Below are 24,851 nucleotides of genomic sequence, written 5' to 3'. Positions count from 1 at the left end.
TCATTGAGGATATCTCTGTCCTTTGCTCCATTCAGCTTTCCCTCAACCCTGACCAGTCTCCTAGTCCCTGCTGCTGAAAAACACCCCCACAGCATGATGCTGCCACCACCATGCTTCACTGTTGGGATGGTAGGTGATGAGCGGTGCCTGGTTTCCTCCAGACATAACATTTAGAATTGAGGCCAAACAGTTCAATCTTGGTTTCATCAGACCAGAGAATCTTGTTCCTCACAGTCTGAGAGTCCTTCAGGTGCTTTTTTGCAAACTCCAAGCAGGCTTTCATGTGTTTTGCACTGAGGAGAGGCTTCCATCTAGCCACTCTGCCAGAAAGCCCAGATCAGTGGAGGGCTGCAGTGATGGTTGTCCATCTAGAACTTTGTCCCATCTCCACACAGGATCTCTGGAGCTCAGTCAGAGTGACCATTGAGTTCTTGGTCACCTCTCTTACTAAGGCTCTTCTCCCCCAATTGTGCAGTTTGGCCGGGCGACCAGCTCTTGAAAGAGTCCTGGTTGTGCCAAACTTCTTCCATTTGAGAATTATGGAGGCCACTGTGCTCTTGGGAACCTTGAGTAGAGCAGAAATTTTTTGGTAGCCTTCCCCAGATCTGTGCCTTGCAATAATTCTGTCTCTGAGCTCTGCAGGCAGTTCCTTTGACCTCATGGCTTTTGCTCTGATACAGTGTACATTGTCAGCTGTGAGGCCTTCTATAGAGAGCTGTGTGCCTTTCCAAATCATGTCCAATCAATTTAATTTACAACAGGTGGACTCCAATCAAGGTGTAGAAACAGCTCAGCAATGATCAAGAGGCACCTGAGCTAAATTTCAAGTGTTGTTGCAAAGGGTCTGAATACTTATGCCAATGTGATATTTCAGTTTTTCCTTTTTAATAAATTTATAGACATTTCTAAAATTCTGTTTTCACTTTGTCATGATGGGGTACTGAGTGTAGATTAATGAGAAAAAAAATGAATTTGAACAATTGTATCAGGCTGCAACATAACAAAATTGAAAAAAGTAAAGGGGGTCTGAATACTTTCCGAATGCACTATAACTGACCTTGGTTGACCTCAGAAAGCTAAGTAGTACTTGTTTAGTACTTGGATAGGAGACCCTGAGGAAATCCCAGGGCTAGACTGGGAAGATAAAAAAGTACCCAGAAGGCAATGTCAAACCATTTCTGTCCGGTTGCTAAAAAAAACCCTGCACGTACATGTAATTACCAGGAGTTACTCAATTTGAGACACTTATTAGCTGGTATAAACTTAAAAGATTGCTATCAAGTGCTTGTTGCCATATTATTTTATATTGATATGTTACTATTTTTTATTTGATTTCATCCCATTGGCAGCATCTACTCAACTTCTGCTATTACTTGCATACTAAAACAGGAGTGGGGGGGAATCTTTTTTTTCTCCAGGTGCTGCTACAAAGGGGAAAAATGGTTGATGTCTCAAGAGTTTTGGGGAATATCACTTCTAGAGATCTCATAATTTCTCATGAAAATTCTGATATGTCACAAGATACTGTTATTCCTGCCTGACATGAGATTTTGATATTATCATTTAAAATCTCACATTTCAGGCAGGAATAGCAACAGCACTGTACTCTAGGGATTAATTTTACAAGGCTTATGCATTGATTTAAAAAAATAATTTGGTGGATCTGCAGATGGAATCAAGATCCCAGAGCCCCAAAATGCCATACCAACAACCCCTTCTTTGAAGTTGCAGGAAAAGGCTGTTTATGAAAGATACTAAAACCAGCAGAAAGAGAAGAGAGAGACAAGGAAACTGAGAGCCCAGACAAGTTGCCAAATTCCCTCCCTCTTTCTTTAAACTCATAGTACCCTGAATGAAGAAACTAAATCCTTGGAATAATTCTACTGTACCTATTGGAATCCCAAAATGCTTTATTAGATGAGAGCCATCTGCATTATGTATGAACTTGATGGGAAGTCCCAAGTCTTGTATAATAAATACATGATTTTCTGAATATTACAGAAACACGCCTCTTCCATATGCGCTCTCTTTCTCTCTCTCATCTGTCTGGTATGTGCCAATAAAGAAATTACATGTCTGTAGATTTCAAAATTCTACTTTCTTAATCCAAAGGGTAATTGTAGTTTTAAAAATAAAATCAGTGTCTGATTTAAAAATTAAAATACGAAAATAGGGGCATCTGCAAGTGCTGCCTGGCCTCTTCTGTTAATTTTCATAGCGCAGAAGCTATATCATCATCATGTGTGACAGAAGATAAAAATATTTGGCTTTGTAGTAATTCATGTGAAAAGGATTTTGAACTTGTAGTTGATCCCAGGCTGAATATGACTCAGCAGTGATGGGGCTGCCAAAAAGGCAAATGTAATTTTAGTTTGCGTCAGCAGAAATAGTTTCCAACTTATATAAAGCAGCAGTTCCACTATATTCATCACATCCCACCTCAACTACTGCATCCAGTTCTGGGCATCACATTTTAAGGATGCAAGTGGAAAGAAGAGCAAGGATGAACAGGTTTCTGGAAAATTAATCTTGAGAAATTAAGGAAACTATCTATTTAGACTTGAGAAAAGATGACAGAGGAGATATGACAGCAATCATTTATTGGAGAGGATGTCACTTAGAAGAACGCAAGAGCTATTCCATGTTATGTCGGAATGTGGAACGGAATAATGGTTTTAAGGTAGATTTTGACTAAAAATTTGGAAAAGGTATCTAATGATAATAGTTAAACAGTGGAATCAATTACTGAGAGAGTTGATGGGATCCTTTTCAGTAGGTGTGTTCAAGCAAAGGCAGGACACAGCCATCTATCAGGTATGCTTTATTCAGTTTGTATGCCACCCAATTCCCAATTCTGGATGTTCACCAAAAAATATTAAAACTATAAACTTTAATTTGGATCCTGCACTGAACACTGGACGTAGTGGTGTAAATGGCTCCATCCAACTGTTAGGTTTCTGGAAAGAGGGCAAGCTCCTTAACTTTGTGGAGAGATGGTTCCTCCCTCAGCTTCTATAGGAAAAAAGCCATACAGAGTTGCAGGAGGTGACAGGGAGCATCCCCCCAATTTGCTGAAAAGATAAACTCCACTGAGATCTTCCTTTCCCAGGAATTTGTTTCCCACTGGGAACAATAACAGTATGTACTACTTACATAGTACTATTTCATTTTAAGAGCAATGCTAGTCTATGGTGACAAATAAATCAGGAGCCTTTTAATAAGAATTTGTTAGTCAAAAAGGATGCAACCAGACTCCAAACTTTAAGAAATACAGTGGTACCTCGGGATACGAACTTAATCCGTTCCGTGACTCTGGGCGTATCCCGAGTTGGTCGTAACCCGAAGGAAATTTCCCCATAGGGTTCAATGTAAATCCGGTTAATCCGTTCCGCCCTCTGAATTTGGTCGCACCCCGAGGCAAATTTCCCCATAGGGTTCAATGTAAATCCGGTTAATCCGTTCCGCCCTCCGCCCGAATTTGGTCGCAACCCGAGGCAATTTCCCATAAGGTTCAATGTAATTACCGTTAATCCGTTCTGGCGTCCATGGACCACACAGAAAGCGGCCGGGCGCGGCGTGGTGCGGCGCGAAAATGGCCGGGTGCAGCGTGGCGCGGCGTGAAAACGGCCCGGCGCGGCGCGAAAACGGCGCGGCGCGAAAACGGCCCGGCGCGGCGCGGCGCGAAAACAGCCCGGCACGGCGCGAAAACGGCCGCGGACCACGCGGCAGGGCCGGAAAAACAGCCGCGGACCACGTGGCACGGGCGGAAAAATGGCCGTGGACCATGTGGCACGGGCAGAAAATGGCCGCGGACCACGTGGCACGGGCGGAAAATGGCTCGTACCCCGAGGCGGAGTTCGCAAACCGAGGTAAAATTTTGGGGCCAGGGCTGGTCGTAACCCGAAAAATTCGCAAGCAGAGGCGTTCGTATCCCGAGGTATCACTGTATTCCCCCCATACCCTCCCCTTAAATGAATACATACAAATTAGGACCGTGGTCTCTGCATCTCCTACTGCATATTATTTGAAGCTCTTCCTGGAGGAGACAGATGAGTAACCTGATCATAAAGGGGCAAGTGTGATGTAGTTAGGAAACTTCAGACCTTGGCTCAGATTCTCATCCCACTTTTAAACATAGTAAGTTTTCATCGTCTCCTTATCTTTCCACTCAATCCACCTTGTTGGAAGCTTGCAATACAGTAATAGAAATCAGCTGCACAATTTGTGCTATATGACTTCCTTGAAGGGTAAGATAAAAATAGCTGAGATGGGGTAATTTAAAACAATGTAGGGAATCCAATACACAATGTGCTTTATCGCAGAATACGCCAAATCAAATACAAATAGCAACGTACACTATAGACCAGCAGTTCTTAAAGTCTGATCTGGGGACCACTGGGAGTCGACCCTTTCAGGGGGTCTGTGAAGTCAAATATTTTAAAACTTCGGAGTTTTAATTTCTAATACAGTAAGCATCGATAGATATAACCCACATAAAACCGAAGTTCTTTGGGGTCCTCAAATCATTTTTGGGAATGTAAAGAGCCCAAAATGTTTGAGAACCACTGCTATAGCCAATTACGTGGGGAATTGGTATCATCTTACCTTTAAAAAAGTCGTTTCCCAAACAAATCAAAATGGAGCTGACCCTGGGGTAGGTGGAGGAGATGCCAGATTCTACACACATACTTAAACTTAACCCTTTCCTTACGAAGTGGGGAGGGTTGGGGAGAGACAGGGCTGTCCTCGAAAGCTGAAAGAAAAAAAACAGCTAAACTGAAGTAAGTGTGAAGGCTGCTTCTTGCGAACGGCGTCCTTCACGTCGGCTTCCTCCCTCTTTCTGCAGTCGGTTTGTAAGTTTAGGCGCTACGGGGGCAGTTTCCATTCGGAGCCGCGTTGACTTTCGCCTCCGGGGGTAGCATTTGCGGGCCCGGGCAAAGCAAGAGGCAGAAGCGGGGCGTTCGGGGGCGAGGGAGGGTCGGCGGGAAGAAGCTCCTCTTGCGGCCGAGTCCTAAATAGATGCCTGCATGGAAACCCTGAGAGGGGGCGGAGGTAGAAGGGGACACGTTACTTTGGGAGACATGAATCATCGCAGAAGTGCACAGCGCGAAGTCGTGGCAGCAGCGGCGGGCGAGCCTGGAGAGCGTGTGCGGGTTCGCTCGGCCCCGCTCCCGCCGCCCCCAGCTCGCGCTCTCTCCAAAACATGGCCGAAACCGGGGGCGGTTTTCTGGAGCAGCTCAAGTTCTGCATCATCTGGTCGTGGACGTACTTGTGGACCCTCTGGTTCTGCGCCATGCTTTTCCTCGTCTACATCTGGAGGGTGCCTCTAAAGATCAACGACAACCTGACTACAGGTAACCCGCGCGCCTCTTCCCTCCTCGCCCGACCTGACGCCGAGACCGCCGGCTGCGCGCCGGCGGCCGGTCGGCGCTCCGGAGGGAGAAGGCGGCGAGTTAGAAAGAAACTTTCTTCCGAGCCCACCCAGATCCGTGCTGCAGGTTGAAACGCCTCATCGCTCTTGGTAGGAGGGGAGAGTAATGTTTTCCTCCTGCTCCTGTTGTAGCTCCTAGGTAGTAAGGTTATTGGAGAGGACTCGGGCTGGCGCGCTGCTCGGGTTTTGTCCCCCTTCCCGTTTTTTCCCACCCTCTGCCGTTCAGCCCCATGAGCCTCCGTGGAAGACATGTTTAAATTGGGTATCGTGGCTTTGTGCCCAATTCTTTCTCCTCCCCAGTTTCCCTGCGGTAAGGTTTCAGGGCTTAGAAGCATGCAGACGTGCCCTGCCTCCGCCCCCCGGGCAGCCCTGCAGTCGGAAGGGGAATAAGGGGTGGAAGCGTTTGGGCAAACTGGTTGCACGCTGCGGGCTTGCTCTTTCCCAAACTAAAACTGTTACGGAAAAAAATATTGGAGGGGTGTTCCTGCACCCGGATGTGGCAAAAACAGCACATTAAAAACCAGCCAAAATAAAAGAGCCTTTCCAGATCTTGTGTCTGTGGATGTATTGGCCTGCAACTTCTACAGTTTGCGGTCAACATGTTGAGTAGGACAGGAGGAGCCGTGATCCTGTCCATATGTGTGGTGAACAAACAATCGTGGAGGTCTCAATTAGCTATCATCATAATCACTAAGAGTTGACAGGTCCGTGCTCCATGAAGGTAGTGAGTGTACAGGGCTAACTAAAGCATTTTGCAGGCTGCAGGGAAAGACTGTTATCCCACTGCGTGTCTGCATAAAGAAGTAATCAGGATAGTAATTGGTTGGGACAGTACACTGCGTGTCAACAGCAGCAGGAGCTTATGAGCCGCCACAAGTAGCAGGCTGTTCTTTCCAAGCTCTTGACAGGACGTGCTCCTTGCTCCATTTGATCTCCAGCAGCCGTGGCACCAGCATGTTATGCAAGTATGATAGTGGCACTGTGGTATCTGTTCACTGGGTGAGCTGCCCATCTGCTGATCTACTTGGTCAAGGATCTTTTGCAAGTTTTGTTCGTGAGATAATCTTTCATTTCGGGTAGAACTATAAGTTGCCTGAACTAGGAGGTAACTGATCAACCCTGAATATCCATGAGGAAGAATCGTGCAAACACAAGATTTGTTTTTGAACCTCTAAAATACGAATATAAGCTTTTCATCCAAATTAGAATATTTTCTTTGGGTAATAACTGGCTTGCTTCCTCTGAAAGATAGGATCAAAACCATACTAAGCCATAATATAGTATGTTTAGTTTTGCCTCTGCATATTGTGTGAATATAGCCAATTCTGATTTAAGAAACTTGGGCTTAAAAATAGAGACTTTATGTTACATGAATCCAGTAGTTGTGGCTGAAATTTTGATTTTGCCTTAATGTGTATTAATTTGCACTTATCCTAAAGGTATTCATTTACTCAGTGATTAAGGTTTTTTTTTCAGAGCTTTTAATAGTTTGTTTGGAAATTCAGTATGGCCCTGCTGATTTGCCTAGGTCACTGTTCTCCCCAATTTCTACATGTAAATTGCACTAGTTTTACACAGATTCACTATTGAAGCTCTCTCCATTGGGAAATACTAGTGATTTCTTCCATCTGATTTTTTTAAAATAACCAACCCATGTGTATTATATTGTTTTCTTGTATGGCCCTTTTATTTAATGAGGCTTTATTAAAGGATTTAGTCAAAAGCTTTATTAGATTTCAGTTATTTTATATACTTATTGGATTGCTCCTATCTGTAATTCACAAAGCTCCCATATGTTAGCTGAGAGTTTTAAAAGGGTTAAGGCAGAAATACTGTCTGTAGAAGCCATTCTTCTGTGTGCTTAACCATTCTAGGTATTATAATTACTTTTACCATTTCAACAAGTGTTTTCTAAACAGATGGTAAAGGTTGCCTTTCAGCTGGCAACAGAACTTTCTTTTACATCTATTACATGTTTTTCACAGGTGACAAGATTGTTTCCACTGGCTAGAAGATATATTACTTTTAAAACTATTATGCGTAAGACAGCTGCAAAGATCCTTTGTCAAATTAAAAATAATGCATGGGCAGGAGTAATTTGCAGGAGCAAATCAGGGAACAATAGGTGTGATGTTAAATTCTAGTTATGGACAAACTCTGGTTAACTACTAATCAAGAACTGAATCTTATCTCCCTTGAAAGTCATGAAAACACATTTTAAACTTCCATGTAAGTATAAAAAGCCAACCTTATTATATCTAAATTCCTTAATTCAGAAATGTTTATGTCATGCTTTAAAATTCTGTGGGCATGTGGATGGCAGCTTTACAGGCCCCCCAGTATCTTTTTAAAAAATCCATTGACATCTTTGAGTCTCCCTAAAGGTTATCATGTAGATTTCTTTATTACATTTATAAACTGCCTTTCTTATAAAGCACTCATTGCTTCTTCCCCCCATAAGATTTTTTTTATTATAATAAAAACTTAATAAGTAATATCCTTCAGCTATCAGTTACAAACCTGATTGAATTACCTAGTCTAAAACAGATACATAACAGATATATAGGAGCCTCCATTGATAATACTTTACCTAATTGAAGAACTTCAGTTTCTTTTTTTTAATGTTTTAACAGTGTTCTCTCTGACAGTGTCTAGTAGGAGCATGTTAATAAGTTATTAACTCTGAAGGTATGCATGCTATGGTACTGTGATAAAAGATGTACAGCAATAAAAATATAATTTTCTGCCTGTTCCAGGCAATGTGGACTGAGACCGTAAACCTCAAAACACTATTTTTAAAACATTTTGTCATTCTGTACTGCAAACCAGAAATCATATCTACTTAATCTTGCAGCGTAAAGATTTAGATGAAGAACCTGCTAAACATGTAACTTAAACTGAGGGTTGGAAACTACAAATTCCTAGACTAGGCACGCCAAGATATTTTGCTGCCTAAGGGAAAAAAATTGCCCCACTTCCATTCTACTTACAGAAACCAATTCAAAAGATAGTTGACTTTTCTAGGACTGAGACAGTATCTTCCGCTGTATCTAAGATTAGCAAGGTCTAGTTCTTCAAGGATGCAGTGCAGCCCGTGATCCACCTGCTGTTCTATTCTCAAACACCTGTCTACTTCCCCCAACATCTACTACTGAGATGAGTGCCTTACTTTGCCTTAGTGTGGCTGTGGTCTCCATTAATTAAAAACATTTCGAAATATAAAAAAAATACATATTAAAAATAAATATAGGAATCCAGGTTACCAGGACACTTAAGACTTTTCTTTATCCATTTAAAAAGGTAGATATAAGCTGGTTATGTTGTATGTCTGACATAGTCACTAATACACCAAGATTGGAATGGTATGAAGAATATTGTTTGTGATTCTGTTTTTAGGGCTTTGGGGTTGCATGATGTCAACATACAACCAGAGATAACAAAGAATAGGAATTGTGTTTAAAGTATTATTGAGTTACGCAGCTTGATTGTATTTGTATGAAATAACTCATAAATGCCTAAAAATTAGAGCAAGGAGATGAATATTTTGAGAAGACTACTTTCATAGAATTTTTACTAAAAATAGTGTCATGGACAAAGAAGTTTTAAGAAATACAGATATTGGCAGAAAAGTAGAAAGTAGTATGCGGCCTGTTGAAGCAATGAACGTTTGCCCCAAGAAGCAAAAATGGCTGTGAATAATAGTGTGCTTTGCCCACTTTGTTATGTGAATGTAAGGGTTATATATTAAGTCTTTGTGATGTAGCCAGTTTTATGTATGGTTTGTTTTTCAACTATCTTTGTACTGTATGTATCAAATAATTTTCATGATATGAATATATATATATATATATATATTTGGAAAATTAGCACTATATTTTAAAATTGTGTATGCATATTTCTGACAAAGTTTAAGCAATCATACATATTTATTTCCTCTTTTAGTTTTCTGTAATAATAGATTATGCTATTTGATATTAAGATAAATTTTAATTATTTTGATTGGTTAATCTTACCAGTTTCCTTATTGGGGTAGACAGTTTATTTTTGGGGGGGGTGGATATTATCTTGATAATACCATTTAGGGGTTTGCGTACAGTGTATTTGTGTGTATCAAGAATTCAGTTTCTAAATCTCTATCACTGTAGCAAACTTTATTCAAATAAAAATAAAATTATGCAATAAAATGACTCTTATTTTTCCCCATTTTATTTATTTTTATTTGTTGGAAGCAGTGAAGAAAGTTTGCAGTTCAGTTTAGATTTATTATATAAACAAGTTTTTGTAAAGTATGGAAAGGAAAAGGAGATTTGAGTGAAAAAATGCACAAAATCTACATTATAGGCTCTAGTTAAATATTCCCATATTCTCTTGTTTTGAGTAGTACAAGCTTTTCACCTCTTTCAGAAAGAAAGAAAAAAAGCAGAAACTCTGGAGAGTGTGATGAAACAGTAGTTCGTTACTCTGATAAAATGCAGTTAACTAGTTGCTTCCTTGTAAGATAGGAAGCCAGTGAGCTAATCTGGTGTGGAGAGAGAGAGTAGAAGATAATTGGAATGATTAAAAAGAGAGAAAGGAAAAGGAGATTACCAGTAGATGTAGAAAAAAAGGGGAAGAAGACAGAGACTTGTAGCACTTGTGACAAACTAAAGTTATTCTGTAAATAGGCATGGAGTTTTTTTGTTGTACCTCATTAAAGTGATACAACTTACATCCTATGCTATGTGTTCATACAATCTTATTGTTAAATAATTGGTCATCTGAGTAGATTATGAGGGCTACACAAAGTTTCAGTTCTGAAGGCAATAAAGATGTTTTGGAGGAGACACGGGCACTCATATAGCTCCTGTCTACAACTCCTTAAAGCAGCTACATCTTTTTCTGGGGTCATATGATTTGCCCTCCACAGCTGCAGTACAGTTCTGGGAAAAGACACGTTGGTTTAAGGAGATGCAGACAAGTGGTGTGTGGGTGCGCTGAAGCGCCTTTTCCTTCAGAGCTACAGCACTGCTCCACCCTAATAATAACTTCTCCCATCGCTAGCTAAGATGCTACACAATCAGGAGAAGAATCAACAACAGGAGAGAGACTCAGTAAAATTTATTCTAAATTTACCATTATGAAGTACTGGCAGTGAGATTTTAAAAGTATTTATCCTCCAAAGATACCTTCTTAAAAGAAGTGCAAAATACCACTTCTCACTAAATAGACTAGTTTCACCATAGAGACTCCTTTAATAAGGCCATATGAGCTGAACTAGATCACGTCTAGCATATTTTTTTCAACAACCATGAGCCAAGGGCTTTCACATACTACAACGGAGGCACTAGTGTTCTTACGCTTTTAGCACTCCCACAACTGTTTGGAGAAAAACTGAAATCTGAAGTTCCATTTAGTCATCGGAACTAATACTTTCTAATTAGCTAGTCCTCCATCTAAGCCAGTGATGCAATTGTTTTATAGCAGCCCATCCCATGAATTAGTTGTGGAACACTTTATGAAGAGGATGAACAGTTCAGCTGCAAGTTCTGAAAGTGGCTTAAGCCTAGGATATGTATTTTGCAAAGAAATGCCATTTTGAAAAAAAAAAGGGCTTGTGACTTCCCTGTGTCAGACCTGGAGGGATTTGTCTACCCCCTTGGTTCCCAAACACTGTGTTGTAGTGCCCCAGGGCAGCACAGCAAGCTCCCAGAGGCACTGCGGGATCACAAACTACTAGCTTGAAGTGGTTCACAGTTTTGGACTAGGGGCACTATGAAAAAATTACCAAGATGCTCATAGGGACCTGAACTGAGAAGGTTTGGGAACCTCTGACCTAGCCTGTAATGGTCAGCTGGAAGAATTGCTTGGCCAAGGGATTCAGCAAGTTGTAGAAGGCTAACTGCTGCTTTCCTCATCTTCTTTGCTGCTTTCTTAAGCAGAGAATTCTTCCCAGATTCTTTTTTAAAGTGCTTATTTTAATGTGAATCTAAATTTTATAAGTTGCTAAAAGACTGATCGGTAAATAAGCACCCTTATTCCCCTCAAAAGCAGGTGGATCTTTCTCTACCATTTCTCTCATTTGTGACATCAAGACAGGAAAATAACCATCTATTGGAAATAGTGTCTGGATCACTTTCAAAATTACTTTTATCAGTTGCTTACAATACCTGAATATTTATGAAATTAACTTTTCTGTATATAACAATATGTTTACAGGTAGTCCTTGACTTATGACCATTTATTTAGCAACTGTTCAAAGTTACGATGGTGCTGAAAAAAGTGACGACTGGTCCTCGCTCTTACAACCATCGCAGCATCCCCCATGGTCAGGCGCTTGGCAACCATCGTGCATTTACGACAGTTGCAACATCTTGTGGTCACATGATCACCATTTGCAACCTTCCCAGCCAGCTTCTGACAAGCAAAACCAATGGGGAAGCTGGCTGGGAAGGTCGCAAATCACAGTCACATGATGTCTCATTTAACGACTGTGGCAAAAGTCATAAAATTGGGTGTGGTCACATGATGCCTTGCTTAACGATGAATTTTCTGTCTCTATTGTTGTAAGTCGAGGATTACCTGCATTGAGTTTTAATTGTAAAACCATAGTACAGTGGTACCTCTACTTACGAACTTAATCCGTTCCGTGACTCTGATCGCAAGTCGAGTTGGTCGCAAGTCGAAGTAAATTTTCCCATAAGGTCAATGTAATTACCATTAATCCGTTCTGGCGTCTGCGGACCAGGCGTCAGGGGCAGAAAAATGGCCGCTGACCACGTGGCAGGGTGGAAAAATGGCCGTGGACCGCGTGTCGGGCGGAAAAATGGCCGCGGACCATGTGGAACGGGCGGAAAAATGGCCGTGGACCACATGGAACGGGCAGAAAATGGCCGCGGACCATGTGGCACGGGCGGAAAAATGGCTGCGGACCACGTGGAACGGGTGGAAAATGGCCGCGGACCACGTGGAACGGGCAGAAAATGGCTGCGGATCTGGTTCGTAAGTCGAGCTGAGTTCGTAAGTAGAGGTAAATTTTTGGGGCCGGAGCTGGTCGTATCTCGAAATTTTCGTAAGTAGGGGCGTTTGTAAGTAGAGGTATCACTGTACATCTACCTGCCTTTATCTTTATCTTTATTTTTATGTTTTATTGATTTCATTGTAATTTCTTTGATTGTTGTGAGCCACCCAAAATCGTTTAGAGTTGGGTGGCATACAGATTTAATAAATAATTATTATTATTATTATTAATTTTTTTGAAAATATATCTGTTTTAAATAAAAATGGGGGGGAAAATGACAACAGAAGCATAGCACCATAAGCTTTCATCCATATGACCTGACATACACACATTTGCAGATGTTGCCCTGCCATTCTAATTTTGTCACACAGAAGAGGGAGTTAACTTATTTTCCATTGGCCTGGGGGGCAGGGCCAGAACCAATAGGAAGTAGCTTCTGGCTAGATGTCAGGATGAACTTCCTGATTGTACAAGCTGCCAGCCAGTGGAACAGACTGTCACACAAAATACTGAATTTTCCTTTGCTGGAGGTCTTGAAAAAGAGGCTGGAGAGTGATCTGAGAGAGAATGATAATGTAGTGCTTTTACTAAAAAACCAAACCAAAGCAAGTTGTTACATTTCAGCCCAAGGAAAGGATATATATTCTAATTCAAAGTTTGAATCAAAAGTGGTTAGTTACTAAAATAAGACAAAGATGTATTATTCCTTAGTCTGCATACAAGTAACTTTTTTAATAATGAAGTGCATTTAAATATAGCTCTTAGTGGAACTTGTAGGTCAGGAAAAAATACAGCTATTTAGAATTGCCAAAACAGTATTCCCATACAACCCTTCTAGAAATAAAATCAGATTGAAATAGTGTCTGATGTTGTTCTGCTTTATCTTTCAACTGCAATTTATGTATTTGGATAATGTTTAAATTTTACTTAAGTATAAAACTCCCATGGCATAGAGTGAAACAAAACAATACCTTTTTAAGTGAAATGCTTTTTGTTCAGTTGTTAAACTTTGGACTATTTTATTAGTATAATACTCTGAAAATATTCCACTTCTCACAAATGAAATCCTCCAGAGAATTCCAATTAGTTACTGACTAGTCAGTTTCTTCAAATCCCCCAAGTGATCCCTCGTTATTGTTTTGCTCTTTGACTAGTTAACTTTCACAATATAATTACTGCTCTTTCATTGACTAGTCCTTTCCATTTCTTTTTGACCTGACCTGTGGCTATTATCAGGTAGCAGTATCCCAGAGATGTCTGAGGAAATAAACGCCCAAAGGTGATATCTTTGAATTAGTTCCAAAACCATTGCCTTTCTCACAGAATGTAAGTTTCGATTCAGATGCACAAATTACTAAAACAGCATTGTTTGGTCTTTAAATATTAGAATTACCTCTGTCTTTTATTCAGTGGAATCCTGCGAAATTTAAAAAAAAATGTTTTTCCACATATAACACACACAAAGTCATTTATTTCCATTAGTGAAAAAGATTCATGTAAATTGCTATAGGGTCAACATAATTCTTTTTGTGGTTTTACCTATCTCTCTTTGATATGGGGAAGAATAAGATGAGGAAAACACCAACAACCTTGTCGAAAAATATTATATATAGGAATGCCAGTATTTCTTTCCTAATTCTCTGTTATCTCCATCTTGCCAACGTTGGTAAGGTTAACATGTCTGCATCATACATTAAGTCTTGGCAACTGAAGGATCCAAAGAAAATAATTTGCCTTCTGTTGGATTAAGATGCAGGTCAATAGTGTAGTGCCCATAAGCACCTTGCTGTCCAGAAGTTCCACAGTATGGTGATTAGTGACCTCCAGTCTTTTAGAAAATGTCAAATTTCTTAGGAAAGTCAGAACTCCCTAGATCTGTCTTCTCAAAAGAGATCGCATGAGATTTGGGACATTTTAACTTCAAATGTCAAAAAAAATAAAATAAAAATAAAATAAAATACAACAATAATTTGCCTGTTGTTTGAAGAAGTTGTTGAAGAGAGTGAATGGAATTTCTAACTTCTAACCAAACTATTTTGTTAGAGGAAAACTATTAATATCCATGTATATTTTTTCCAACCTGTATGACTAACACCTGGTACTTTTTAAAGTTTCATTTCTTGTCTTGAATCAAGGGCTCAGAGTAAAGTAGAGTCTATTGCTGGCATATTTTGTAGCAGTCTTGTGAAACAGATTTTGTGTTTTGTTCACAAATTTTATTGAACAGTGGTCTTGAAATAGGTTTCTCAAAATGAATACTAGAAAAAATGAAATAGCTACATGCTTGAGACCATCTAGAAAACTTTAGAAGCCTGATGCATTTTTCACAACAGGATCTTTAAACAGGATCATAATTGTTGCTTCATCTTAACAACCATGCTGTATAAGTTAAATCTGTACTATATGCAGGTAGTCCTCGCTTAACTACCACAATAGGGACCAGAACTTTGGTTGTTAAGCAGGACAGTCATGAAATGAGTCCCCACGTGACCAGATCCGATTTTGGACCATTTTTATGATGGTTGTTAAGTGAATCCAGCTTCCCCAAAGGTTGTTTTTTTGCCAGAATTCATTTAACGACCATGTGATTTGTTTAATGAACATGGCGATGTTGCTTAATGACCATCATAAAAAAGGTAGCAAATTATGATCAAGTGACTGTGGGGGTGGTGCGATGAATTGTGACAGTTGTCAGTGTGAGTACAGGTTGTAAAGCACTTTTTCCAAGGTTGTCATAACTTCATTAAACAGTCGTTAAGCGAGGACTACCTGTATGTAAAACTGTTTCATGTGACACTCCCCACATGCAACCTGAGATGGAGAAGATTGGAGTATGTTCACTGTGATGTGTGTTTTTCTCTTTCTCAGCAGCACACCCTGTTATTATTTTGTAAATATTATTTTTCAACAAATATTTTCAACAAATCTTAAAAGCAATTGAAGATAGGGGATGGAATGGGAGATGGAAAGAGGAAGAACCAGTTCTTACTGACTAGCTTTGGTACCAGATTGATATGGGAGTAACAAAGCTCTTTTTTCTTTATTATGGATATATATCCATATATATATATCTCCATATACACACACACACACACACACACACACACACAGTGGTACCTCGGGATACGAACGCCTCTACTAACGAACTTTTCAGGTTACGACCAGCTCCGGCCGCAAAAATTTACCTCAATGTGCGAACTCCGCCTCGGGATATGGTCATTTTTACGCCCTGACACGTGGTCTGCGGCCATTTTTCTGCCCTGACACGTGGTCCGCGGCCATTTTTACGCCCCTGACACGTCCGTGGCCATTTTCCCACCGCGGTGCCTGGCCGTTTTCCCGCTGTGCCGTGCGGCGCCCGGCCGTTTTCCCGCCCCTGACGCATGGTCCGCGGACGCCAGAACGGATTAATGGTAATTACATTGAACCTTATGGGAAAATTTGCTTCGGGGTGCGACCAAATTCGGAGGGCGGAACGGATTAACCGGATTTACATTGAACCCTATGGGGAAATTTGCATTGGGTTATGACCAATTCGGGATACGCCCAGAGTCACGGAACGGATTAAGTTCGTATCCCGAGGTACCACTGTATATATATATATATAGAGAGAGAGAGAGAGAGAGAGAGAGAGAGAGAGAATGAGAATGAATCATGGCAGGAATGAAATTTGCATATGTAGATAAGCTACTTTTAGAAAACTTATCCAATACTAGGAGAGAGAAACATCTTCTATAACCGAACTTTCCATTCCTAATTTAGACATTCTGAATGAGAATTCTTCCCATCTCCTTCCTCATGACTCAAGTTTTAGTAGTGGAAAACATTTTCAGGGTGGCAGAAGTTTTCCACTCTGCCTTTAATTCTTCAGAGAATTAAATGTTAATTCTTCAGTTAATTAAATCAATGTGACCAATGGATTGGGAATGAAAGGATAACATGCTAAGAAAAAGAACAAATCCTTCCCCTTTTTTCTCACATGCTTTATCAAAGAGTCTGTTTTCCCCATAATAGCTTTCTTCATAGTACTACTGGGTAACCCATAGATTACGTAGGGCCCCATCCTCAGTTATGCTACCCTTAGAGTCTTCCAAAATAACAGCACCAAAATTTAGCTGCAAAATAGTGATTTCTTTAACAGTATTGTATTTGCTCTTCATTTGATAATGTAACCTGCAAAACAGATGCATTATAGCTTTGGAGGTTTAGTACACCTGTTTTTTTATAAAATCATCCCGGCCCTTCTAAAAATAAATACTTTTACTCTTTCAGTTTACTTCAGTTGACATCATCATGTCACCATGCCTGCAGCCCTTGAAAGCTGAAAAATAAGTATTTAAAAAGAGCACACTCTGTGTTAAAAAGATGTTTCTAAGGCAAAAAGATCTACATATTGTAACCATGTTGTTTTAGGCCAGACCTGCACAACTTGGCAGTAGGTAAGGGCCAAAATTAAATAGACTAAACTTTTTCGGGCCGCAGATAGGTTTTTAGCGCCTCACTTTCCAAGTAAAGTGATAATAATGGGATAATAATGTTTTTTATTTGCAAAATAGTTTAATCATTAATTGTACTATGATTATTATAGTATAATTAATTAAACTATTTTGCAAATAAAATAAACCATATTATAAAAAAGGGAAATTTCAATTATTACACTTATTACTTAAGAAAAAAAAATTACGTTGGTAAGTTTGAATATATTTTTAAGGTTTTCTTACCGTTTACATTTCGTTAATGGGACGTATTACACTTCTTGTCAGCAATCAGTTTATCATACTCCGGAATCATATTTGAAATCGATGTTTTAAAAATATCTTCCAAATGTTCATTGGTTAGAGTTTCACTGCTTCGGTGAGTAATTTTGCCACCCTCGTCGCCGTCATAATGTGTCAGCGCTCACAGGCTGAGTGCTGATTGGTTATTTCCCAGAAATCACCTCTGCGACAGTTCACTGTGGAAACTTTATTTTAAAAAAAAATACATACTGCATTTTCGGACCTCATGCTCACGAGCGATGCGGGCCACATGAAATCCTTTGGCGGGCCGCATGTTGTGCAGGCCTGTTGTAGGCTCTTAATTATTGACTGTCCTCCAGCTTAACAGTTTTATTTTTGAGGAACAATGACCAGAATTATTGTATTTCATATTCTGCTTCTTAATTGATTGCTTTCAAATTTACTTTGCTGGCCACCTTGGTTCCCTGTGATGCAAAGGAGGGATAGCAGTTCTTATTTAAATATACAGTCAGATTTTATGCTACTGTTGTGTGCTTCAGTATAAAATTTATAATGCATTATAGTTTTTACTTATTGGAGGTGGTTGGATGGATGAAGGATGCCAATGAAGAGTAAGACACTGCTAAGTGGACAAATGAAATCGAAGGAGTACAAATACTTTCTTCACCCAATGTGATTGGGTTCAGCAAAAGATTAATTTTTACAAAAGAGGTTTGTGCTCCAAACTTTCATAAGGGAAAACAGTTTGCATGCAGGAAACTAGCAGTTTAAAAAGACAGCTGTTTGCAGTACAGCATTAAAGAAGGAACGTTCAACAGCCACACAATTCTTTAATGTTTAAATTTCATTTGTGTGCAACTCTGTATGTTTCCAGCATGTTATGGATCTTAAAAATAAACATAGCAATAACTGGATCTCAAATGTGTAGCATTAAAGACTATAAAAGCATTTTTCTAATATTTTCTGCTGCTCCTGCATTAAAACTGCTATGCCTCATGCTTACATTTTAAGCACAACAGGAATTTTCATGTGTTGCATGAACAGCAATTGCATTTCAAAAGAATATTAGCACTACTGAGCCTTTTGTGCATTTCTATCTCAGTATCAATAATTTCTCAAAAGATCTTGGCTAGTAGTTCTAAAACTGGTTGTGATTCGGTTAGTGCTGGAAAAGATTGTTAATAGGTTAGTGTGTGCTTTTGAAAGGCATCCCAGAGGAGGTAGCTCACTGTGTAGAGCAATGTTTTTCAAACTTGGCAACTTTAAGATGCATTCTGGGAGTTGAAGTCCACACATCTTAAAGTTGCCAAGTTTGAAAAACACTGCTGTAGAGATTCACACATTTGTGTTTCTGATAGTGTCTGTGGTGAAATCCAGGCTACGATCTGATACAAACATACAGGTGTAAAGTTTGCTTGCTTGTAGGAAGTAAACATAATTTTCCTTTTAATCTTTCTTTGGAAAGTGAATTAATTATTTTAGGTTTAAGTTTGCTTGAAACTTAAGCTGAAGAAGCACATTAACATGTTACAGTTATAAATGTAATAATGAATTAATTACATGAATTACGATTTAAAAGCAAAGTTGTAAGCTTTTAATTACTAAATTACTAAACTAATGCAGTCATCAATTTAACAAAGAAAATCTTGATGAATGTGTGTTGTTGCAAATTTTCCTTTTTATCATTTTGGAAGTTCAGAATCTTATTTTTGCCACTTAACAAATTAATTACGAATTGTGATGTATCTATGTTACTATGAATTTGCCCTTTTAGAAAACATTAGGCATACTGATAAATTGTGGTGGAATTCAGTGGAAAAATATGAGATTCTGTCTTAAACACACCCAGGACTTCCATTATGGGTATTTTTTTTTTTATTCATATGCCATCTATAACCAGCTTTTTGGATAGCTTAAATGTTAAAATGATGTTTTAGGAATTCAATTTGAATATTTCCATTATGAATAGGAATAGATAACAAATTTCAAGAATTCCGAACAGGTTTATTTTTCACAGAGAATGGCTAAGCTTTTACACATACTGGACACTAGAGGTCAGGGTTTCAATACAATGAAAGTTAAAATCATTGACTCCCTTGGATTTAAGCAAAGGTAGGACTCTGAAAATGTTATATAATATGTTTAAAGGAGAGATTGGAGTAGGGAAAGGAAAACAAGCAACAAGGAAGCAAACTTTTTTCTTTTGATCATCCAAGTGCTTATGAGGAAGATTCAAATGATCGCACTGCAAGCTGACTCCTGCTTCATCTTAAAAAGTGTGTTGTCAAATCTTTCTGCCTGCCATCATCTTTCAGAATGTATAGTCTGAAAGTCAGACACTGAACTGAACAGTCTGTATTTGGGAAAGGGAGTATGAAATACTTGACTGACAACAAGCTGTATGAAGTGTGCAATAACCAATTAAAAACCTAAAAAGCTTTCCAGCAGCCTGAGCCGAACAAGTCTCCCACAGTATAAACCAGCACACCCACGCCAGGCTTCACTAATATCCTGGTCCCAGCACCTGGCGGGGGGAAGGTCTTCCCGGCCTTCCAGAAAGCCACAGGATTGGAGCCACCCAGATCTCAGTGGGCAAGCTATTCTGTAAGGCAGACATCGCAACAGAGAGATCCTGCCTGGGTCCTGCCAGGTGACATTGCTTCATAGAAGCGGCACAGAGCATGCCCACTCTCTGGATCTAGTGGAACGGATCTGGTGGGAATCATTATTTGTGAGAAGCAGGTTAGTGTGTGCTGCGAATCTAGAATGTATTATATGGGTTTGTTGGTTTGTTTTTTAGCTAAGGGTCAGGGTTTTTTGAATTTTGCATGTTTAGATAATTTTGTTAGAATGCTTGAAAACGGCACACCATACTATGGAATGAGGTTCGAATTTTCTCAAGGGAAAGATTTCATTTTCTTCATCAGCTTTTCACAGCCTGGTTTCTCCAGATTTGTTGGATTTCAGCTTTCATATTTTTTCAACAAAGATGGTCATTAGCCATATTGGCTGGAGATTTCACATCTAGCACATTAGTTTGTAGAAAAGTGTTCTTACAGTAATCAGTAATAACAAAGATAATATTCTAAGTGCATTTCTTCAGAGAGTTCAACATTCTTTATCACTTTACCTATAGATCTCAAGAATTACCATGTTGTTATTTTACCTTCAGTTTACTATTGTTCTGTAATCCTAGAAGTTCAAAACTGAAATTGTTCTGGTGCAGTAATTGCTGTAATGTTGCAAAAAGATCACATTTTATTCCTTGCACTGAATCTACTAATGGTTTTCTCAAGTCTGTTAGCCTACTGTTGTAAACTCTGCTGTGGATCCTGGTTTATATTGCTGAAGTAAAAACAAATAGGCAGTGTTCTCACTTGACAGCTGTGTTTTTTTTCACAGAATTAACGTTACTTCTGATATTCTTGTATTGAGTTAAGGAAAGCATCTGGTTCTGTTCTTGGCATATGGGCTCTGAAAGATACTTAATGTTTAGAGAAAGACTAGCTTAGGTAACCAGTTTGGGTCTTTCAGCGATGGCAAATTGCCATTTGCTCCCATGAAATATTTCACTTTATTCATAAATGATGAGAACTGTTTCTGATTAGTCTTGCTCAACCACTTGGCTTAACATTAATATACAATATCTCATACACTGTTTTGAGTTTCTTCAATAATTCCTTGAACTGATATACAAATAATTCATTAGTGTCGACATATTTCACAACATTAGACCATCTCGGTAAGCTGTTTTTATATCAGTCCATTTTAAAACTGGAATCACACCAGTTTTTCTTGAATTATGTCTGTATTGGACCACAATGATCTATGCAAGGCTGAGAATGCATGGAATTGCATTACACATATAGGAATAGAGTCCATTTGATATCAGTTTAGTATCTGTTTTTTCCACCATGGTCTAGCCTGAGGCCCTGATGGCCTGGTAGTATTTGAGTCAAATACTAACTCAAATCTTATTCTCCTCAGTTTTTTGATATCAGTCAAGATCAGCTAAGAGTTTCCACCTATTTGGAAATATGGATGTGGAGATTATAATTTCATTGCCAGTTATGTTTTTATCTTAAATAAACCCAAATTCTTCTTGCCGTCGCATAAATTACTTAAACTAGAAACTGTCAGGAAAAATAATAAAAAAGCTCTTAATATAAATATGGAATATCAGTATGGAATGTAGTAATGGTTATATTACTACAAGAATAAATTATTATTAAACTTTACCAGGCATTTATATAGCATTCTTTTATGCCTCAAGAGTAGAATGTGAAATCTGTTTTGAACGTGAAAGAGAAAAACCAAAAGGAAAAATACATTGAATATTTTTATACTTTGGACATTATTACTCATTTCTGTTTGTATAATTCTTATTAAAACAGTTTCTCTTTTTCTTCAAAAACTATACTCTAAATACTTTAGCTTTTCTTGCAGTATAGTATGCTATACTGTTGTATACAGCTGGTTTTTCCATTCATATTTAAGTAGAAATTTGTAAATACATCCTAATAAATGATCTTGATTCTGTATAACTATTTCAAATTCTGTCATCTTTCTCAGGGCGCCTCCTTCTTCTTTAAGATTGCTTTTTATTTTTCCAGTTATTTGCCATGGAAGATTTCTTCCTTCATCAAGCAATTCTTGCTGTAGTCTATTTCTTGAGTCCAGATGTATCTAAAATCAAAATAATTATATTTGTAATCCAAAACAGGAAGGTGGCTTTGATTGTATAATCCAATAGTCCTTCCAGAAATCCTTTCAATTTCTCTGCCAGAAAGAAAAAGATTTTGGGGGGGGGGGGGTATGGCTGTGTTGGGAGTTTGCCTTCGAAGAACAAAAACAAAAATGAATCTCTGAGTGCTGGATGGCAAAATGCAACCTGAGGGAGTCAAGCAAAACTCTGGCCATGTTTTCTTAGCTTAATTCTTGGTTTATGTGCCTAAGAATTAATAAAAAATACCACAAACTCTGAGCTGTGTTCTTTCATGCATGAACTAGAATCAAAACTCACTATCTCAATTCTATACAGGAGTGATATAATTCTATATTCTGAGAAATTTTGGTTCAGCATTAAGTAAATGGAGTCTTTTTGAAGTTTATCTTTTCAAGACAGGTTAGCATTGCAGACCACAGTCTGAATCCCAATCCCTTTAAATATTATTTCAATGCTCGTATACTCACTTGAGCTTAGAGACCTCTTGGACAAAGTTTAGCAAGGTGAGTATGGTAACATTGTGCAATGTGATCTGGAATTGTTTTGATCTTCTACAGTCTGAGGAAGTTGAGGGAATCCTTCGTACCATGAGCTGCAGTACCAGCAGGCTAGATCCAAGCCAAACTGGTTTGTCTGAATAGCAGTGGGTGGCATCTAAAGCTGGATATGGGAAGGTAATTAATACCTCTTTGAGAGAGTGGCAAGTGCCACCAATTTTAAGAAGGGGAGTGATGTGCTTTCTCCTAAAGAGGTTGTCTCTGTCCTGATCTCTTCAGACCTTTTGGCAGCATTTGGTACCAATGCTGTGGTATCTTCTGGGTGTCCTACAGGGGCCTGGAGTAAGAGGCAGTGTTCTTGTTCTTCAGTGGTTCTACTCATTCCTAAGTGGGCAGTTCCATTCAGTAGTCATTGGAATGAAAGCCCATGGTTTCTCCATTGTGGGGTGCCTCAGAGCTTGGCTTTCTGCCCTTTCATTTTAAATTTGTATGAAACTGCTGAGAGAGGACCCCTGTGTCTAGGATGATACAGGTAGTCCTTGACTTACGACCATTTGTTTAACAACCGTTCGAAGTTACAGCGGCACTGAAAAAAGTGACTTACAACCAGTCCTCACATGACTGTCACAGCATCTCCACAGTCACATGATCAAAATTCAGGTGCTTGGCAACCAGCATGTATTTATAATGGTTGCTGCATCCTGGGGTAATGTGATCGCCATTTGCGACCTTCTCAGGGAGATTCCAACAAGCAAAGTCAGTGGGGGAAGCTGGATTCACTTAATGACCATGGTGATTTGCTTAATGACTGTGGCAAAAGTCATAAAATCAGGCATGACTCACTTAACCACATTACTTAGTGACAGAAGTTCTGGTCCCAAGTGTGGTCGTAAGTTGAGGACTACCTGTATATAAATAAATGAAATAAATATCATCCACAGTATCAGAAATTCATTCATCTCTCATCTACAAGAGAGATGTTTACAATTATCTAGCAGCAGTGCCCGTTTACATTTTGCATAAGATAATTAGGCCAGACTTTGTAGAAGAAATAATAAAACTAACAGAAGAACATTTCAACCTCCAGTATTGTGAAATGGACATAAGGCAGTTATTTGTGAGCAAAGGAATTTCAAGGGAGATGAGAAAGAGAATTAGCTGAGTTAATGTTCATCCAGAGGCTTAATTATCTATTTTTAATTACAGTACATATATTAATTAACTCACTGAATGCTGCCAGGTTGTTGTGCTTTCAGCAACAATTTTTTTGTGTATGTCACTATCAATAATATAATTGTCACTATCTGTATGCATTTAATTTTTTAATGACTCTATGGTTTTAATGTTTTGTGTGAGTCGCCCAGAGTCCCCCACTGGGGGGAGATGGGCGGGGGAGAAATTTAATAAATAAAATAAATAAATGTTGCCTTTCCAAACTGTATGTATATACCTACAGGTGATGCAGCTTAATCTGTAGTCTATCCTTGCAACAGAATAAACAGATATGTAACAGACCAGCATAAATATTCTAATGAGAACGAAACTATGTAGTAAAAAGGTAACATTGCTTTTAAACTATCTTGCATGCAATTTAGCAGTGACAAAATACATATTCAGTTACATAGATGAAGCTGATTGCCCTTTAATAAGATTGCTCTGCTAAGATAAATATTCATTTTCATGTTTCAGCATCAAACAATGGCCAGAAATAGAGACTGTGACTAGAGATAAGAATGCTTACAGAATTCCTTGTAATATGTTGCAAAACCTGTTCTAAAATAAACAAACATGAAAGTACAATTTCTGCTAAAGTTTGTTGGCATGGAGAAAGTTCTCTAAGCAAACAAGTGCTGAATCTTTGAACAACAGCTGCCATGAGTGGTCCAGGTAAAAACAGCATTTTCAACATAGCAGTTAAGAATGTTTTAATTTTCTAAATGGATTAAAATTAAAATTCATAGCATGATAAATTGTTTAATGAAGTCTGTGTAACAAGTTGCTTATTTTGTTTATCCCCTGCCCTCAGACTGACTTTCTGTCTGGTGATATCAGATGTTTCTATGCATTTAAGTCCATGTTTTCCAAAGAAATTATCCCAGCCAATTGGTTGCCGTTTGTTTTGTTTAGAAAAACTACAAGAGAAATCTTTGATTCAGTAATATTATTTAAAAAGAATGGGTAACTTGTGCATGGAGGCTAGCTGTCTCTATTGTTTGACAAGGAAAATTGACTTGGAGATGTTATTATAAATATATTTTCCTTCAAACACAAGTATAATACAAGTATTTTGTAATACAGTTCTGTAAAGTTGATTTTATACATTTCAATATTTTCCTACCTCTCAGAATATTCCAAAATAAATTTTTGGTAGACTAACTTATTTTTGAACTGGAATATGTTAGAAATTTATTTGCCAGCGGTAAAAGAATTGGCATGTATTAGAAAACTATAAAGAGCTCCA

The 24,851-nt window shown here is 38.8% G+C and overlaps 1 protein-coding gene across 6 annotated transcripts in view; it reads left to right on the top strand.

Moving 5' to 3' along the window:
- The first annotated feature begins 3,969 nt into the window (after positions 1-3,969).
- ST7 (suppression of tumorigenicity 7) overlaps positions 3,970-24,851 on the top strand; it is a 109,355-nt gene continuing 88,473 nt past the window's right edge. The window contains exon 1 of one of the 6 annotated variants that reach the window (XM_088141696.1): positions 3,970-5,354. In XM_088141696.1, the coding sequence (XP_087997822.1) occupies positions 5,204-5,354 (151 nt within the window). In that variant the 5' untranslated portion in view covers positions 3,970-5,203. The other 5 variants (XM_088141695.1, XM_088141694.1, XM_088141698.1 and 2 more) reach the window with 5 other exon arrangements.

Source organism: Python bivittatus, unplaced genomic scaffold (genome assembly GCF_059951505.1).
Source record: "Python bivittatus isolate LINGU-HERP-01145 unplaced genomic scaffold, Pbiv_v1 ctg000330_np1212, whole genome shotgun sequence".
NCBI classification, from domain to species: domain Eukaryota; kingdom Metazoa; phylum Chordata; class Lepidosauria; order Squamata; family Pythonidae; genus Python; species Python bivittatus.
The sequence above is the reverse complement of the archived record's forward strand: the minus strand, read 5'-3'. Positions and strand labels throughout refer to the sequence as shown.